Source organism: Mustela lutreola, chromosome 4, assembly GCF_030435805.1.
Source record: "Mustela lutreola isolate mMusLut2 chromosome 4, mMusLut2.pri, whole genome shotgun sequence".
NCBI classification, from domain to species: domain Eukaryota; kingdom Metazoa; phylum Chordata; class Mammalia; order Carnivora; family Mustelidae; genus Mustela; species Mustela lutreola.
Window position 1 is genome coordinate 134,096,420 of NC_081293.1, and position 20,547 is coordinate 134,116,966.

At 42.1% G+C, this 20,547-nt stretch overlaps 1 protein-coding gene across 4 annotated transcripts in view; it reads left to right on the forward strand.

Moving 5' to 3' along the window:
- DYNC1I1 (dynein cytoplasmic 1 intermediate chain 1) overlaps positions 1 to 20,547 on the forward strand; it is a 303,858-nt gene that overhangs the window by 179,638 nt on the left and 103,673 nt on the right. For all 4 annotated transcript variants that reach the window (XM_059171178.1, XM_059171180.1, XM_059171179.1 and 1 more), the window contains 3 exons: positions 4,387 to 4,549; positions 6,569 to 6,668; positions 14,483 to 14,608. In XM_059171178.1, the coding sequence (XP_059027161.1) occupies positions 4,387 to 4,549; positions 6,569 to 6,668; positions 14,483 to 14,608 (389 nt within the window). The remainder of the gene's footprint in view (positions 1 to 4,386; positions 4,550 to 6,568; positions 6,669 to 14,482; positions 14,609 to 20,547) is intronic.

Genomic DNA, 20,547 nt, shown 5'->3' on the forward strand with positions numbered 1-20,547 from the left:
AGTAAGACAGTATTTTGCAAACTTTTTCAAGAATCTCCAGCAGATATAATCGTGGCGCCATTCCCACGGCTGCATGGTCGTTAGGGCTGTGTCAGCACTTCCCTTACGAACCTTGAGTTTCAGCGATTTATTACTGAGCTGTAAAAATTTGCTCTGGGCTGAAACTTGACATACACGGTTTCAGACCAGGGAACACATTTTTGAGAAATCTGGACTTTGGGGGAGTTAAAAAAAAAAATGGTAAACGGGAGATGGGGAAAAAAAAAATCAGTGCTCACTAGGTTTTGACATTTTGCCTATGTGATATCAAAATGCACTAAATGGTAAAGAAATAAGGGTTTGATATTTTCCTTTTTCCACAACGGAGTAGCACAAACGGCAGGTACAAGTTAGCTTTTAATCAAATTTTAGGCGATTTCTACATGTGAGCTTTCTGGTATCTTCGTGTTTGAAGTTCAGAAACCTAACTCTTGTAAACACACAATATCTCATAAATCTCACATTAACTTCAGAGAAGGAGGAGAGCCTTATTCCTCAGTTTGGTTTGGTTTTCTTGCTCCTGTTTATGAAATGATTTCACTGTAAAATTCCCAGAAGAGCCACTGTCCCTGTCTAATCAGGTTTGAGATTTAAGCTATGTGGGTTGACTTGATTATTTTTTGTCTTTTACATAATCTCTTGAAAAATATTTGAAAGATTAAATTTTTTATATTGAAACTCAAAGCTGCATTGTTGGAAATAAGACATTTCTGAAATTAGTATTTTTAAAATAGCTTTTGACCTCAAGGATTGTAAAATGCTTAATATGAATTGTGAATTTCATTATGAATTTTGTATTTTAAAAAATTAAACTGTAAAACCAAAGATATAAATATAGTAAGTAGAGTAAAACAACAACAACAAACTAGAGAAGTACCTATTAACTCAATTAAAAAAACCCAAGAAAGTGTAGCAAATAGGATAGAATCATCATAAAGATACATACACAAGTATTTTCATATATGAAGTGAGAAATTAACATTTCTTTAAAGAAAAAGAAGCAAAATAGCCCCTAACATAAAATGTATACTAGATTTTAATCTTGCAGCCACAAAGTCATAGACTTGGGCCATCTAAACTTCAAATTTCACGAATTCAGCACATTTTCTTCATAATTGTGATTCAAGCTAAATATAACGGTTCAGGTAAATTTGGGCAAGTGCAAAATTGTCATTTGGATCATATGTTAGTTATATCCATGTGTTTGACTTTTCATAAGAAATTTTTTTTTAAAAAGGGCATTTTACATGCATAAAATATTGTTAGTTCTTGGCAGAAATACTCCATGTTTTGTGTTGCAAAAAAAACACCAACAGGCCTACAATAATAGCATTTTCTGCTTAACTTCAAAAGAAAAATCAATGATTATCACTGTTTACATTTTGGTCTGGTATGCCTTTTGCTATTAAATTAATTCATACCTTTTTATACAGTGAATATGTTGAAAATAATTCATTAGGTGCCGGGGATAGAGAAAAGCTGCGGAAGCAGATATATCAGGGAGAATTTGGGGTCTATTCTGAAGTAATACGATTGTGATTCTAATTGTTTGTGCTTGCATTTTGAACCTTGTAGGTTCCATTAATCTACCAATTTTCTTTTATGAAATATGGTGTCTGGAAAGGTTTTGCCTCTGAATATAGCTTTTGGTCATGGTTCCTGGATACTCCATTATGTTTTCATTATATTGTAGCAACACTTATCAATTTAAAGATTTTAAATATGGGAGGTCTTGGGGTTTATCAAAAATGACTATGGCCTATTTAATTCCTATATTGAATATTGTTTATGACTTTCAAAAAAGTACTTGTCTGCACATGCATCTTAGTATTTTGTACTAACAAATCGTGTCATTTGATCCCTGTTAGACATCAAAGCTTAATATAAAATATATCCTTTGTTTTGCTTCAGTAGCAGTTTAATTTCAAGCCAAATATTGTATTGTCAAACATAATATCTGGAGAGGCTACTGCTTCACCTACCTGAACTTGGCCTCTGCAAATATACTTTGATCAGCCATTTGTGTTTCTCTTAGAGAAGAAGTTGTATGTCTTGAAAGCTGAGATCAAAGTGACAATACGCTACAGGGAAGAAAAAATTATAGAAAATGACTTAGATATGATTTTTTATTCAAGGTAATGGACCTGTAAGGAAAGATACAGGTGAAATAGAAGTAACTCAAAAAGATAAACAGAGAGGAGAATAGATATTTTAAATATTATTTTAAAAAAGAATAAAAACAAAAAGGTCCTAGTTCTCTGCTGAATTTCAGATGGGTCTCAAGTCATCCATCAACAGTAACCAAGACTGAACAAGGCTTTTAAAATAAGGCCTTCTTCTTAGCTCTATGATACCCTCTTTTGGTGAAGCTTATTTATTTACGTAACACTACTACTACCAAACAAATATGAACCTAGCATTTTGTAGATTTTTTTTTTCTCGTTTTGCCTGGTTACCTGTTTTCTTGAACTTACATAAGAGTGAAAAAATTCAAATGCCTGATTTATGGGAGTTTTAGAAAGCAGACTAATTAATTACTATTTATTGAACACTTCATTATTTGCCCAGTATATTCATCCTTAACCCTTAAATGAGACTTAAAGTTTAGGTATCATTGCCGCGTTTTATAGAAAAAACTGCTCCTCAGAGAGCTTTAGTTGGTTAGAGAAGCAAAGTTAGCGAAGGGCAGTGGCAACGCTGGATTCCCGGCTGGTTTCGTGGAGTCCTTGTTACTCACATCTGCACATTGCTGCTTCCCCAGTTTCTCAAACTAGTGTGTAGGCACATCTGCTCAGTTCTGCTCCACAGAGGTTCCTGGAAAGTCCCAGTATGCATTGGCTTATTAAGGGCTCCGGAGGCTTCAGCAGCAAAGGTATATTTCTAACTCTGCATGGAGCTACCACAAACTATGGGGCACCAACTGTTTTGGGAGACAGTCTTCTGCTGTAGTAGATGAATTACGTTTTGTTATCGTATGACCTTGGAGAGCTTTGTGCAAGGTGTGGACCAACTACAGTATCATAATCTTAGTTTCTTGTACAAATACAGATTCTGGAGTCCTTCCCGATCCCCAGCATTGAGGGTGGGGGTAGGGAAGTGGAGGTCGCAAGGCGGCAGACATTCGGTACATTAAAGGCTTGAGATCCACTGTCTTGGCTCTGCAGCCATTCCTCTTGACAGCGAAGATTTCGTAGGCCAGTGGCTTCACCCATTAACTGAAACAAATAATGTAACACATTCTGCTGACCTCAGACCACACCCTACATGGCTCCTCTGACCAGGTGACCAGGTAGAAAGGCTGACGGGGATGGTTGGGAATGCGTTTGGGCAAGCCCGTCAGTGAGAGACTCCGCTAGGGACTCAGTGCTGACTGCAGTGCAGTGCCCTCCTCCTGTCCCTTCAGTTCCAGAAGCTTCTGGTCCTCCAGAGAGTAATCCACCAAATGTCTACTGAATGCTGTCTGCACGGGAGCTGACCTGGGGCTCCTGAAGAACCACAAAGGTTCAGCGGACAGTTTCTATGCTTGAGGGCTTCTCAGTCTGGGGGAGTGCCTAATCCTCTCTCTCTCATTGTATGGAAGCCTTGCCACTAGGGAAAATCTGTGTCAGCTGCTTGGGACTCTGAGGTGAGCTGACTTTCAGACACCGTGACATAAGCCAGTTAATTCATCTCTCTTTGCCTCATTTTTTATCTTCAAACTTAGTTTAATAAGATTCATCATGCTAGAAAGAAAGGCATAAAAACAATTTCGAGGTGTCTTATAGAAGCATTTATTTGTTCTGTATGTTTGTCTAAAAGCAGGGGATATCTCAGGTGAAAGCAGGTTTGGAAGGACACGTTTCGGAGATGAGTGGAAGCTGTGTAAGAGCCAGTCGGCCTTCCCAGCTGACGCTCTGAGGTAGAACAGATGTGTCTAGGAGAGCGAGGAAGGCTGCCTCCCAGATCATATTATAGACAGTTCTGAGTTATTTCACATGAGCAGCTTTCAGTCATACCCAATATACCTAGTTTTATCGAGTTTTCTATTACGTACTCTTTGCGCTGTTTGTCAAGTTCAGTTCTAAAGCAGATAACTTTCAGAACTGGTTGCTAACAAACACAAGTCTATTTCCATTTGCACTCTTTGAAATAGTGATTTGTCCAGATATGAAATATTTTTGTAAAATTATGAGGGGGTCATCAGCAAACACCTTTGGTGTGAACTTAGGAGCAATTTGGAATCAATATTGATAATGCTTTATTTCACCATCTGATCACTCTTTTGGTAAGTCATCTCAAGAGTTGGATCCCTCTTAAACTGTTTTAATTGTACTTTTCTTCTTTCCTGACAATCTCTTACTTACAAAGCCCCTCCACGAGAGCTGACAGAGGAAGAAAAACAGCAGATCCTTCATTCAGAGGAATTCCTCATCTTTTTTGATCGGACAATCCGGGTAATTGAAAGAGCGCTGGCAGAAGACTCTGACATCTTCTTTGACTACAGCGGTCGAGAGTTAGAGGAAAAAGATGGGTTAGTTTCTTGTGTGCATTAAAAAACAAAACAAAACAAAACAAAAACAACCTTGCAATAAATTCTTGTTGATTCTAAATTCACTTATGTATTGACTAGGCAAATCCCAAACCAACCAAATCAGAGGAGGATGAAATTCCAGGGTTGATCTTGCTGAACAGCTTTGACTAAAGGCTTTGGTTATAACTTCTGGCTTAGTGTTTCCCTGTAATTATCAGGTGCTTCCGTGAAATGCTTTTGAACTTGATATCTGGGGAACAGTCCAGGTGATAGAGACTGGCAGAGTCACGTACATTGTCCTCTGAGAAAACATTCCTATAAGCAGCAAAGGTGCTTTGTTATATCCAGGAGATCTATTTTTGATGTCTAAGCAAACAGGAAGCCAAATGAAATAAACATGAGATATGGGACCCCGCCATTGGTGTGGGGAGAAAATACTAGAGACTGCAATCCTTCTCTTCTTTTTGATACCATGACCATACGTGTGTCTATGTCTTGTAGGACACTCATGTGCAGGGATATATTTAAAGATAAAACAAAAACTAATCAGTAAAAGCAAATGACCCCCAGTGACTTTCTCTGAGACTGTAATGTATGTATTGTAAAGGGCAGGGGTAACCAGCCATCAGCGTGGGGGTACGAGGAGTTGGTACTTTATGAGCTTTGTAAGAAAAATACAGTCAGTTTATAGCCACTGATTTCTTTTGGTCAAGAACAATATGAACAGGTGAGATCACCTGCCTTATGCAGTAGACTTGACTTTTGACTATTTCTAAAATTCAAATACAATTCTCAAAGGACAATGTATTATCATTGAGGATGCTCAAGAGAGTATAACAGAGCCTCCAAAAATAGTTTCAAAAGGGGGTTCTGAAAATGTTCTAGCCAGTCGGCAGCAGATTTCGGCTATTTCAAAGAGACAATAATATTTTGACTATGCATGTTACGAGATGCTTTATTTTTCTTTGAAAAGGTCATTGCTGTATGGCTCAATTGATTGTCCGGGTCCCGTTTCCCTCTGGGTTACTTGGGCGTGTGTACCTCTTGCCCGAGTTTGCAGTGATAGATTTGAGAACGAGTTAGTAGAGGGAAAAAAAAAAGAGTCCTCAGCTGACTGGAGCCCAAGTAAGTAGTCTGGAGCCCAGTCATCATCTGAACAAGATCCATAGAAGGCTGGTGATACAGGGTGCACGCCAGTGGGGTAAAGCAGAGGAACCCAAAAAAGAGGTGAGAGCAGAAAAATTCCTGAACTGAAGCCCAAGAAATGTAGGCAGCTTTTTATGCAGATCCAAAAGCTGCTGGCACAGAACGAGCCAAGTTACTCAGTTTGCACTCAGTCTTGTGGAGCAAATGCATGACTGGTGCAGAGATCTTCAGAGGGAGTTTTGTGGAGTATCAGCCAAGAAAACACTGGCCAAAGTATATTCCTTGCCCCAGATGCTGTTGTGGTCTATGTTAAGTGTCTAATACGTCTGGTGAATCCTGCGCCCTCCACTCTGCCTGAGTCATGGTGACACCACTGGCTGCTGAGCAGGGAGGCAACACTGCGGACCGCCCGAAATTATAGGTAGATGGAGACATGCGTATCACCTCTGGTCTAAGGCGAGGTCAGGAGACGTTGATATGATATCAAAGAGTCTCCAACTGTGCTGGGCTTCCCTTGAGAGCTGGGAGATTTCTAGAGAATTCCGCCTCAGACAGAACTTATTAGGAGGAAGCAAATACTTGAGGGAGAGGCCAAGATGAGAACCTGAAAATCACTTGACATTTCATACCAGCTTTGGAGTAATATGTGGAAACCTTTCCGGGGTGAAGCTAGGAATACCATTTCATACAGGAGGGAGGCCTCCATTCTCTCTTTGAATTGTGATCAGCCTTTCCCATCTGAACTGAAGCTTTGCCCTCAGAGAGTGTTCTGGGCCATGCTCTTGCCATCTCATTCTTTCAGTACAAACAGCAGAGAGAAAGCCCCATTCTGAAGCATCATCACATTTGTCTTTGATGTTTAAACCCTCCTAGGGATGTCCAGGCTGGAGCGAACCTTTCTTTCAATCGTCAGTTCTACGACGAGCATTGGTCCAAGCATCGAGTGGTCACTTGTATGGACTGGTCTCTCCAGGTAAGAATTCTTGCTGGGATGGGACGAACTGGGCTGTGTTCTTACGGCATTTGTATTTAAAAGAGAGAGAGAGAGTGAGAGAGAGAGAGAGTGTGTTTCTCTCCACTTCTTCAGATATGTTTACCAGCCTGCAGTTCTGTTCTATGCCTGTTGGTTTTCTTTCTCATTTTCCTGAGCTTTCAGTTGAACGTTTGCACGCCGTCATTCATGTGTACTGAGTAACCCCCATGTGCTACCAGACAAGGAGCAGGCCACTGGTCTGCTGCTGTCGTGAAGGTCCCCAGGGGTTCCCCCACATCACACTCTGTGGCTGTTTTGAAGCCTTCCTCTGCCCTGACTTCCTTTCCTTGTCATCCAGCCTTGTAGACATGCCCATAATCTAAAAACAATACCCTTCCCCCTGAGTTCCACAGCTTCGCTCCTGCTTGTTCTCACACGTCTCTAAAACTTCTTATCTCTCTTCCACCGCTGTGGTCCTCGTGGTTGTGCCCTCAACCTCTACTCTTCCTCCCAACATGCTCTCCGGAGGACGGCTCTTCCACTTCCATGTTCAGCCACCATGTAGCAGCCTGTTTATATCGCCCACCCATCACCCTCCAGAATTCTACTTTGCACAACCAACAGGTCCCCTCAGTTGTCTCATAGAATCTGCAATCACTAGTTCATTATGGTTACACATCTGAATTATTTTTTTCCCTACCGCATGTTAAGTTAAAGACATCACAATATACAGCGGTCTTTCTTCATTAACTTTCATCATTAACATTAACAACTATTTCCCTCTCTCCCAGACCTGGACTGTCACCGAGACTGTCCATTTCTCCACTCATGTATTTATCACCTTATGCCTGTGGTATTGCTAACCTTCTCATTGGTCTTCCTAAACCCATGCTTGTCCATCTGTGGTGCTCGGGGCATCTCTGGACACCTAGCCAGGTAATCTTTCTAAAATGCAAATCTGATCACTCCACTCTTTGATCAAAACTCCCTGTTGGCTCTAAGGAAAAAAGTCTGTACTCCTCATTGTGGTATTCAGAATGAAAGGAGGCAAATTTAGCAGAAGTCACCTTGCTGAAGAGCCAGCTGCACTACATGACCAATTACCCAGCACTGAGCAGTTACATAATGTGCACAGAGGCATACAGCCTAGTTGTGGGGTGGCTGGAGTTTGAACCCAGGGGGTTTGACCCCTGAGCCCATGTTCATAAGAACCATGCTGTGTGCCTTCCTGCAGTGACAATGACATACTAGCTATGAGGAAAATAGGAATGATAAATTCTGGACATTTATGCGGAATTACAGTGTATGTTCTTATGGGGAATAATAATCAAGGCTAGCTTTTCATTTGTGTATTTTATGTGCTAAGCACTGTGCCAACTGCTCTGAAGGCATCTTCTTATTTCAGTTTCTTAACTCCGATGAGGCAGCAACCATTAATATTCGTCCTTGTGCAGCTGAGGAAATTGAGCCTCAGGGAAGCTTAAGTAACTTGCTAAAAATCACTCAGCTAGGATGTGTGCTAGGATGTGGTCTGGAATCTGGAACCAAGAGAGGTTGTAAGTTCCGAACAGCAAGAGGCAGACAGCACAGGCCTGCAGAGGTAGTGGAGGTCAGGATCTGTCTCTAGACAACTGGGATTTAGACTGGAGGGGAGAAAGAGTGTGTTCTAGACAGAACTGAGAGACAGACAATGCGAAGGGCCTCGTCTAATCCTGCTGGAGTACAGGAGCACTGAAGGGAGCGGAATCCCAGAGCCCACCTGTCATCAGCCACCAAGTGGGCCGGTGTTCTCTCCTCTTGAGTCTCCTTTTCTTTATTTTGATTAAATGTTTTACTTTAATTCCAGGACTGTTAACATACAGTGTTGTATCAGTTCCAGGGGGACGGTAGAGTGATTCGACACTTCTGTACACGACTCCGCACTCATTGTGATAAGTGTGCTCCCATCTCCACCCTCCTACCCCCCGCCCCCGGTAACCGTCAGTGCCTTCGCTCTAGTTCAGAGTCTGTTTCTTCATTTGTCTCTCTCTCTCTCATTTCCTTTGCTCGTTTGAAGAGGAGTGTAATCCCTCACCACCGGACTGTCATCAGCCACCAAGTGGGCTGGAGTTCTCCCCTCTCGAACCTCCTTTTACATTCAAACACCAGAGCTCGAGTGCCTGATTGTGCAGACACTAACACAAGCAGGGGCCCAGCCACTTGCCGCCGGTGTGTGGGTGGTCTGCGAACATGCTCGGGTGTACGCACAGAAATTAGATCCAAGCCTGAGGAAACACTTAGCTTGGCTCGTTCACTTGTTCGGAGTCTGGAAATTACACAGGAACCTTATCTGACACGTTCAAAGGCAACTTCTACTGTGTTCCCAGGTCGGTTGGTAAAGCTCCCTGAGGAATTGGCAGGCCCAGCCTCAGTGGGGCTGGTCCGGGACTGGCCACGGTGTACAATGGCCATATGGACCCTAGATGGATTTGTTTCCACATAGGGTTTGTGTGATGGGGTTTTGGGGAGTGTTTTTGTTTTTGTTTTTGTTTTTTTTGGTTTTTTTAAGAACTGAAATTTTAAAGGACAGAAACTCTACCATGGGGACACTACATTTACTTTTCACCATTTTTGTGTAACCTGCTCATCTACACTGTAGGGAAGAGGTTTATAGTTCTGAAAAGCATATTTTATACAGAGCCTGAGAAAAAGGAATTGGAGGGGTAGCTGGCTGGCTCCGTCAGGAGAGCATGTGACTCTTGATCTCAGGATTGTGAGTTCAAGTGTCACACTGGTCATGGAGACTACTAAAGGAAAAAAAAAAAAAAAGGAATTGGAACCCTCAGCTCCTACATCATAACTTTTTTTTTTTTTTTTTAATTTACTCATAACATTTTATGGGGTTCAAAGGACCAGGTTTATATGCTTAGGAGATGAAGAGATCTGAATGGGTCTAGATGGAATTCAATAATATCAGGAAAGAAAACAAGGAGAGAGGCACAATCTTGGAGCCTCGAAGTGGCATATGTGTCCAGGGTGTTTGCCTGAGTGGAACTGAGTGGGGAGAAAAGGAAGAAACTGTGAGGTTTCTGCATAGCTTGGCTTTGATCTCCTTGGCTTCTCAAATAAGAACCCTTTAACTTTGCAATATTTGCCAGATATCCACCAAACATTATACCCTGGAAGAAACTGGGTCCCTTGGGGGGAATTAGGTCAGCTTTGTCATTCACTGACAGTTGTCGAACAGTGCGAGTCAATTAACACTCTCCACATACCGCACGACGGCTTTTCCAGCCTTGTCCCAAACCACACTCACACCTTAGTCCCGCCGCATAGAATCCTCTCACAGGGAAACCGCCTCCTCCAACCTTGTAGTCACCCAGTGTATACAGCTGAGTAATCTCTAATAGTCCATTCAGTTTCCAAATCCAGTCACATTTACAGTAGCAAGAAGACTGCTGCAGACACCAACTCAAGTCCACCAACGTAACTTTGACCCTGACTTTATGCCACACCCTCTGCTTCTTGCTTGTATTAGGAGACAACTTCCTAATTGGTCTTTCTGCCTCCAGCCTTTCGACTGTTGAGTCCTTATAAGTATTTTGACCAGACTGATGTTCGTAAAGATTCCTTACTGTCACCTTGGGCAAGTTGCTTGGCTTCTCTTTGCTTCAGCTTCCTCGTTCATAAAATGACGGTAATCATACTGAGCTCACATGCTTATTGTGAGTATTATATGAGTTAATGTATTTATGGCCATAGGACTTAAACAGTGTCTAGTACATAAAAAGTGCTCAATCAATGTGACATCCCAGCAAAAGCACAGTAGCAGTAGTATTAGTAGTTGCTGATTATAACCCCCACTGTCCCCAGAGTGAAGTCTAAAGTCACCAGCCTGTACTCAATGGCCTCTGTGATGAAGCCCAGAGGCATTTCAAGCCCTTTCTTCTTGCTTATAGCTTCGTGTAACCTGCCTCCCAGCCAAAGGCTACAAACTAACGTCTCCTGGACATGCCCTCCATGGCATTAGTTAAGAAAACTTTACCTCTGGGCCAGCGTGAGCAAAAGAGGGGATGTATTGGAGAGGAACTGGTGTACTTAGGGGATCCATGGAAGAGAGGAAGAACTGGACTCAGGAAGAGTAGCAGTCTGGACCGCTTGAGGGACCTCACCGATAGGATGCTGTCATAACCTGACCCATTCGCCAGCCCTGGATTCTGTGTCTCACTTCCAAATGTGCCCCAGCCAGTCCGGAGGCTGTGATTTGCTCTGGGTCATGTACCAACTCTGCAGGGAACTAATTGTCCCTGGGAAGTCAGATACCCGAATGTTGAGGTGATCTCCAAAGCTGGGAGAATCACCGCAGACCAGGCAGATAAGCAAACCCTCCTATCTGCACCCTGGTCCATATCCCCCGCCCCTTCTTCTCTCCTAATAACACACTGCCTGACAGGGCCCAGTACTTAGTCCAAGACCCTTGGCTTCTTCGTCTATAGAAATGGGAAAACCGCTTCTACTTTAGAGGATTGCAAGGACCAAATGAGTTCATGTAGCACCCGGCTCAGTGTCTGGCATGTAACAGGCACTGAAACATGTTGGTTCCTTCCCCTCTGATGAATGTCAGGCTTTATTTCTCTATAGAAGCAAACAGCTTGAGAGCAGACCTGGTAATTTTCAGGTAAAGTTCTCCTAGGTTAAAGGTTGGATAATTCAACCTGATGAGGAATTATAAGCTCCACAAGTGTTCACATTCCCTTTAAAAATCATAATTTTAGGGCGCCTGGGTGGCTCAGTGGGTTAAGCCGCTGCCTTCGGCTCAGGTCATGATCTCAGGGTGCTGGGATAGAGTCCCGCATCGGGCTCCCTGCTCAGCAGGGAGCCTGCTTCCCTCTGTCTCTCTCTGCCTGCCTCTCCATCTACTTGTGATTTCTCTCTGTCAAATAAATAAATAAATAAAATCTTCAATAAATAAATAAATAAAAATCAGAATTTTAGCATTCAAGATTTAAATAATGGTTCAGAGATTTACTCTTCACTTGAGAGTAAGAAAATATGACTAGTCACGTTCAAACACAGCAGAAAAAGACATCTAAGAGGAAACTTCAAAATCAGAAAAACTTGAATGAGATATGAGTTAAATCAGTATCCTTAGGATTTATGATGCCAGTTGTAGAATTTAAGCCAAAGGCATTTCCCTTATATTTTACTAGAATTCCCCCTATTTTCAAAAAGGGTTTGAAAGCCAAATAATTTCAACTATTTTTTTAATGGAAAAAAGAAAAGCTACAAGTGGGAGCCAACGATGAGTCCCAGATGTGAAGCTGCAGGATATTAGTGCAGACACATCTGGCTGCTCAGCGGCTACTATGGTGTTGATGTTTACAGAGTTGCCTTTCACGTGTGACATAGTTAAACTTCAGATGGACAGTCTGGAGACTTCTGTGTTTATCTGGATATTAGTTTCTTCAAATGGGCTCTGAATCAAAGGCCTTTCCTAATGGGGCTTTGGATTCAGCCTCTGCAGAGTGTTTTCTAATAAAGAACGATGACTTCCCCTGGTGGCCATATGCATGTGTCTTGCTGTAGGATCATACTTCCTTCCTCTGCGTCAGCCAGCAAGTTGTGACTCCCTCCAGTTTTCTTCAGTTGAGGCTGCTGAACAAATGAGTACGTCCACCTAGAAGACTCAGCTTCAATCAGTTTGGACAGAAAAAAAAAAGTGGATGTTTCCACTTTTAAGGGCCGCCTTCTGTTAAATATGTATATAGCTTAGTGAAAGGAAGGGGAAAAATGAAGACATCTATAAGCAAAGAGTGATACGCTCTGCTATAATCCTGTTGCTGTTTCTAATGGGGCTGCCTTATGGGAATGCCAGGTAGGAATGGAATTTTCATGAAAGCCCTCTCAGAAATATGCCCCCCACCCCCGCCAAGATTCCTCCCCTGTTTGTTTAATTACACACACAGCACAGAGCTCACACAGGGTAAGCACGTATTTCTAGTCACTTGAGAGTCATTATTTTACTGGTTGTGGTTCTTGCACTTATGCCTTTAATTATTGGCATTATTTGACAACAAAGGATTAAATATAAGGTCTTTCTACTGAGAGCAGAGTCACTGAAATAAAAAGACCATTTGTATTTTAATAGATTTTGACATAGTTGATTATGTGCTAGGAGTTATAAGACACTAGATTTAGAAGTTAATAAAAATAAGTCCCTATGCTCAGAGACAGCTTACAGACTACTAAGAGACATAAGTGGGAAACAAAAACCATAGCACAGTTTGACAAGGTCTTTAACGGAGGAACACACATAATGCTAAGGGAGCCCATGAGAGGGAAGCGGGGGTGGTGGCTGGCTCGTCAGCATTGTTTGGAGGATTTGATCCGGGAGTTACTGTTAGAAACAACACAGACAAGGCATCCCATTAAGAGTGATTATGAAACTCCTGGGCACAGAGGCTGTCCTGTGAACCTGAGAACTAGCCCATGAGACAGAGACTTAGAGTGGGGGGGTAGAGGAGGTAAGGGGGTGGTAAGAGATGAAGCAGAGGAGTTAGACAGTGACAGACCATGAAGGACCTTATATGACCTGGGTTTAATCTGGAAAGTGAGGACGCGCCATTAAAGTATTTTGAGCAGAGGAGTGACTTAGCCAACTGTATGTTTTGTAAAGTCACATTGACAAAGGATAGAGAGTGGAATAGGGGAGGGATGAGCCGGGCAAGCCTGCCAGCCAGAAACCATTCAGGAAGCTGTTGCCTTGATTCAGATAAGAAATTAGTGGAGGAGGGATGCCTGGGTGTCTCAGTCACTTAAGCGTATGCCTTCAGCTCAGGTCATGATCCCAGGGTCCTGGGATCAAGTGTACATTGGGCTCCCGGCTCAGTAGAGTCCACTTTTCCCGCTCCCTCCAGCCCTGCTACTTACCCTCTCTTGCGCGCTCTCTCTCTCTCTCTCTCTCTCTCTCTCTCTTTCTCTGTCAAATAAATAAATAAAATCTCTTAAAAAAAAAAAAAAGAAAGAAAAGTAGTTGAGGAGACCCTCACCTTAAGGATGGAAAGAAAGCATGCATTTGAAAGGTACTGAGGCAGGAGTATAACACAGTACATGGGGATAAGAAAGAGAAAGGAGGAAAGATGAACATGGAGTGTCTGGGGTTTGGGCAGGTGGGTGAATGGTGGTGGAAGGCACCCAAAAGAGGAGACATGGGAAGAGCACGAGGTTTTGTAGAAGGCAAGAAGCTCATTCCTTTAAATGCATAACTGATGTGTCTATGGACGACTCAGAAAAATCTCCAGTTTGCAGTTCTGCAGCTGAGAGAGACGTCCAGCTTGGAGATACAGATTTGGACATTTTTCAGCATATTAATGTGTATTAAAGCCATTGGAGTAGATGAGACCACCCATGAAGAACGTATGAACAGAGACCCCCAAAAGGGCAGAAAACAGCCCACCACCCTCTGTGGAATATAGGTATTAGAAAGAGACTCTCTAGGGACTAAAAAGAATGGTCAGGAAGAGAATCAGGAGAGACAGGTGTAATGGAAGCCAACAAAGGAGAAAGAAGGGAGTAGTCCAAGAGTCAGAGAATGCAGAGAGGGCGAGTAACGTGTGTATATGGCAGTTACTGGTGATGCTCGCAAGCCCGCGTGGAACACTGAAAGCAGAAACCGGAATGCAATAGGGTGAAGCAGTAATCGGTATTAAGGATGCCTCAACTCCTAAAAAGGTGCCATTTCAATGACGTAATATAACATCTGTCTATAGGAATAAGGGGGTTTTCTTTGTGTCGGCAACTTGACGTAACTCCTCCTTGTGACCTCTTCCGTGCAGTACCCCGAGCTGATGGTGGCTTCCTACAACAACAACGAGGACGCTCCCCATGAACCAGATGGCGTGGCTTTGGTTTGGAACATGAAGTTTAAGAAAACCACACCAGAATACGTCTTCCACTGTCAGGTAGGAGTCAGCAGAGTGAAAATAACTTCTGTCTCCCACTAGACCAAATATAGTTCACACTGCCTTGCATCTCTCTGTCTTACGTGCCGAGGAAGAGCCGAGGTTAAAAATGGAATTGTTGACAATTTTGGAAAATTCCCCCACAGGAACCTCATGTTTGGGGAAAGTGGCAACTCTCTCCAAACAGTGAGGAAGCCCAGTGGGGGACTGTGTGTCATTTTCTTTCTATTTAAAAATAGAAAACAGGCCCCCTGAGGATGAGTTCATAAAGACCTCGCGCTTATGAAGAAATCCTGGTGTACCACTTCCTCTGCTCACAGCAGCACATGCTTGCCCACCCATGTGGACATCCTCAGAGCTCCTCCATTGCCCGCTTCCTCCTCCCTCTGACATGGAGTTCAGGGGAACGTGGCCAGTTTTAAGTTTACGGGTGCCATATTGCATCCAGATAATAACATTTCCATAGCTGCTGTAGGCGAATACTTACCATGAACCTTTTTTGGAATTGTTGAGAAACATAGATGCCAGTTTCAGTTCAAGTGTGAGGATCATTTCAAACAGATATTTGGCTCCTTGTGTCTCCTGACACACTTGTCTCCTTTTTATCCAACATAATACAGGCTGAAATGTGTTTTACACTTGCGCACATTCGGCTTTTCTCCCTTGCCATGACTCTGCCTAAATAATAGGCCTCAGCAGTGGCCAATACACCAACTCCTTTATTATCATCCCAGTCCTGTGATTAGGCATAGGAAAATGCAAAACAAACTTCCCAGCTCAAAGTTTCAGTTCCTCACATATGACGATTCCGAGGCAGAGTGACAGATTGCTCCGAATACAAATACCTCAGCCAAAGAGGGTAAACCTGTTGATATTTGGAAGTTTAGTGACATTTTATATCTAAGAGCTGAGTATCATTTTGAACTAAAATATGTTTAGACTTTAGGACGTTATCAGATGTAATTTGGGGAACAGGAGCTGCTGGAATAAAAGTCCCAGCTTCAACCTGATTGAGTAACCTCTAACTCCAGCCATGTTTTTCTCATTTGCTATCTTAAAAACAACAAGAAATCTAGGTCTGCATAGTAAATAACCTTTAGTTTTTGAACCTTTGAAATAAGAACAGCTTTTTCTTTTTTTTTTTTTTTAAGATTATCAAATTTGTCAGTTTGATACACTCTTTCTGTAAACATAGAAGCACAAAATCCTCATCTTGTTCAGGTTTAAGAGGTTTGCCAAATTACCAACAAAATACTAAAAGGGTTGTACGATAAGCAGAAGCACATTTTGGAAAAAATAGTGCCACCTAAACCATTTTGATATTACAAAAAGTACATCTTAAGTTTTAAAAATTATAAAAGGTTAACACATTTTGTTTTGGTCAATGTACATGTTTATGGTAATTTTAAAATTGTATTAACTGATTATCGGTAGCCTGTGAAAATAACAACTTGGTAAAATGCTTAATATTCACAGCATTGCATAGTAAACAGGTCAGTAGGAGCCTAATAATGTTGAATGAAGACACAGACTCTCAAGGTCTTTAGAATTAACTGGAATTTTAAAATTCCCTACTTTATCACACAATGGTTAATACCAGTGTTGACTGAAAGGAACATCTTCTCTTTCCTTCCTGGTATCTTTGGGATCATTTACTGAAAGTTGCACCAACACACATTTAATGTCATTATTAGTTTCTCCCTTAAATGATACAGTATATGAATTTTAGGAGAAAACTATTTCTTGATTTCAAAAAAAGAAGGAAGGTAGGGGCGCCTGGGTGGCTCAGTGGGTTAAAGCCTCTGCCTTTGGCTCCGGTCATGATCCCAGGGTCCTGGGATCGAGCCCCACATCGGGATCTCTGCTCAGCAGGAAGTCTGCTTCCTCCTCTCTCTCTCTGCCTGCCTCTCTGCCTACTTGTGATTTCTGTCTGTCAAATAAAGAAATAAAATCTTAAAAAAGAAGAAGAAGAAGAAGAAGGAAGATAGTAAAAAGGGAGGAAGGGGGGGAGGAGGAGGGAAAGTCAAGTCAAGTTAGAAGTACTCTCAAAAGCCTACCAAAAGATGCTGACCAAAATATCTCTGTATCCCTCAAATCCCTGCTATTGTCTTCATTTTTTCTGGTGGCCACAAGCAGGTGGGATTCTAAACTCTGCTTAGCATTCTCACTGGGAGAAAATTAAGGATTCTAATATTTTTAAACTTTGGGGTTTGTTAAATAATGTGCAATACGTGTGAAGACTCCATATTGTAGGCATCAAAGAAAAGCTATAGAATTTAACCACACACATTTAAAGATGCTGAGACTCATGATTGTGCTACTTATATAGAAATGATAAGTAGTTCATATAAATGACCCTTCATGTTCATGACAGCCACATTTATAAAATCTTATGAAAACCTAAATGCTGAATACCATTACACTACTTAACTTCTGTTATTTAATTATTTCTCCTAAACTAACCTCAGTGTAGGGGATAGAATTATCACCAGCTTCAGAACGGTGAAAGGAAAAGAGCTTCGGTCCCTCTCCCGAGAGGAGGAAAAGGAAGAAATGGGCATAGCAAAAGTCGTTGCGAAGCCCTTCTGAGGATCCTTGGTGTATTAGTCAAACTTCTCCAGAAAAACAAAATCAATAGGAGATAGATAGATAGATACACAGATAGAAATAGACACACGGAGAGAAATTTAGAATTGGTATTTCTTCAGGAAACTAGTCTTTGCTCTGAAGGCCTTAAACTGTTGGGGTGAGGTTCACCCACATTATGGAGGCTAATCTACTTAAAGTCTGCTGGCTTAAATGCAAATTACATTTAAAAAATACTTTTATACCCACATGTAGACTTGTATTTGACCAAACCCCAGATCCCATAGCTTAGCCAAGTTGACACATTAAAATTAACCATCATACCTGAATTTCACCTCAGACCAATCCAGGAAACCAGTATCTTTAATAACTCCTGAAGTCTTACTAATTCCTTATTACTTTGGGCTAGTAAGCAAATATACCTAGAAAGATCAACTTTGAAAGTATTAGACTTTAAATAAATGGGAGCTTTCCTAAGAGGTGAGAAAAAACAGTAATTTGAGGACATGGAAAATATCTCTGTGACATTACATTTATGGGGATAAAAAGATACATGTACTGAGAATCTGTTATTTACATTCATTGTCATAAACCCTTATTACTCCCCCAGATTAGAACCTGCAAGAGAAGTCATGAAACTAGGGCAGGTGTCTGTGAATAGCCAAGCCAAGTCTGAAGTTAGCTCTTTTTTAACTCTGAAGTGCGTGCATTATGTCATACAACATTTTTTGGGGATTCAGCCAGGGTCCTCTGGGTGGGTGGCTTGGGGGATGGTAAATAGAGAGATGGAACAGAGCTGTGTTCTCCATCTTGGCTGATCATTGCCGGCACCTGGAGAGCTGTAAGAACTATTTATGCGTGCATCCCATGGACAGAGATTCTGATCATTAGTCCCTAGTCTAGCCTGGATGTTTTTAAAATATCCCAGGTTGGGGTGCCTGGGTGATGCGGTCAGTTGAGCATGTGACTCCTGGTTTTGGCACAGGAATGATCTCAGGGTCATGAGATCGAGCACCCTGTTGGGCTTCATACTCAGCCCAGAGTCTGCTTAAGACTCTTCCTCCTCCCTCTCTCTCTCTCTCTTTGCAACCCCCCCCCCACACATGCATTCTCTCTCTCTCAAACAAATAAATACACTAAAAAAAAAAAAAAAAAAAAAAGGAGAAGTTCCCAGATCGTCTGAATATGCAGTAATACTTGGAAAACACCAGGATGTAGAGGCGAGATGAAGAAAGAGGGTGATAAGGCGACAAAACTAGTCGGTCTCTTTATTTGGAAGTGTGGGACTTTTCTTCTTGCCCCACACATCCCTTTCCTTCTTTGGCCCTAACTAGGGTGCTGTTTCTTGCCTTTATTTCTCTGGTGCTGATCTCCTAACTGACTCAAACTGAGAGATTTCCTAACCACCTCCCCAGCCCCTTCCCACTTCCCCATCCCCACCCCAGACACCCTGTACATGCACTCGCCTCTGTGGGGAATGATCAGAAGACCCAGAGTGGTTGTTCCAGGAATGGACTCAAGAACACGTTGAACATGACATTAGAAGAATGTGAATTGGAGAGTACCATTTCCTTTAGGATAGTGGTACACCGTGCTATAGTGGATATCTATGAAGTTAGGATCAAAGCCAGGTCATATCCATGGCTCCCAAAAGAAAACCTAATTGCTGTAAAACTGAGTATGGCTGCGCTAGTGAGAGACCAAACCCAGTATTGCCTGGGCAGTCAGGGAAGTCACAGATGAGTTAGTGGCTGGCCGCTGGGAATAATAAGGGCAGTTTGGTTACCATGCCCTGAACTTGAATAATTACAGTGTAATATCATTGGTCTATATTTTACATTTTCCTAGCATTTCCGCCTTCACAATCTCATTGATTCTCCCAAAGGGAAGTGACAAAGATGTTATTCTCTCGGTTATACTTGAAGTGTTCGTGGCTCATGGGCAGTAGAGTCAGTCCTGGACCAGAAGCCCCATCTGCTGGCTATATCACACCATCCATCACGCCACATTCCACCATAATGCGGGGATACGGGACTTGAGAGCAAAGGCTACACAGTCCATTCAAGGTGCATTTTTGGCTGCCTGTCATTTTATGATATCAATTAAGCATGGTCCTAGAATTGGCTCTCCTTACCATCTTCTAAACCTAAAGGGAATTTGGAGAGCCCACAGAATTACAATCAATACCTGCAAGATAAAAATCAGAACCCCTACTCACAAATGTATTACTTTTCTTCTCTATCCTTTCTGATCTTTGGTCAAGTTTATTTACTACAACTTGTTCCTTCTAGACAGTCCTCGCTGAAGTCAGGCAATTTGAACATGCTCCCACATCCTCATGTGATGTTCTGATAATTTCAAAATGAGACAGTGTGCTTCGTAGGAAGGAATATGGATAGGGAGAAAACATGGGCACCTTACGATGCTTGTACTGGTACCCTTTTGGAATACTGCATGAGCTATCCATTTCTTGTTGGTCTTTTGGATTGTTTGTACTCTTCAGAACAACATCATTGCAAACCAATCCGATGGCTTGGAAAAATAGCATTTCTGGCACTGGAAAGCAAATGCACAAGACACAGGTATCAGTTCAGGGTTCTTTTGTAAAGAACAGGCTTTTAGCCCAATCATCAAAAGATTGCAGTAGGAAGGCTCGTCTCTCCCTGTTAGAAATAGCAAGGCCAAACACCTTTTACTTCCATGGGCAGTTTCATGTCTTTGCTAAGCTGAATTCTTAGTGTGGGCTCTGGTCCTGCATTTTCTATTTTCATTTCTGGAAGAGCTGTCCATACTTGGAAAACATCGGTGGCCTGTGCATAGAAATCAGCGCGTCAGCCCCACCGCACAGCCTGGCAGGGCTCCTGCCATCTTCTGTAGTGGCCTCCACACGCTGTCATTAGATTATGCATTCTGACCACCCTGCAGTGCTTACCCTGGTGTGGTCTTTCTCTTTCAAATGGAATGAATAGAATCAGAAATACAGATCTTAGAATTATCTGTATTGAGGTAAGTGGAAAAGCTATATTTAGAGCCTTGGCCTGGTCGGAGGTTTTTATTTTTACTTTTATTTTTTCCTGATTTGGTTTCTTTGTTCTTAGCATTCTCTTTTTAAAGAGTATTTGACAAGGACCTGAAGCTGACAAGGACCTGAACCCCCAGCCCTTATTTCAGAGGGAAAGCAGACTGTAGAGTGATACTAACTTCATTTGTATCCGTGTTTAAAATCCTCAGTTAGCTTTTCTTCTTATGCGTGGTTTCGCTTCTCATTAAGATTCTATAAAGGGTATAGATGAGATCGCAACTCATGGCTTTCACCATCTAGTTTTTGGTTCTGGGTGAGGTTCCCACTGACC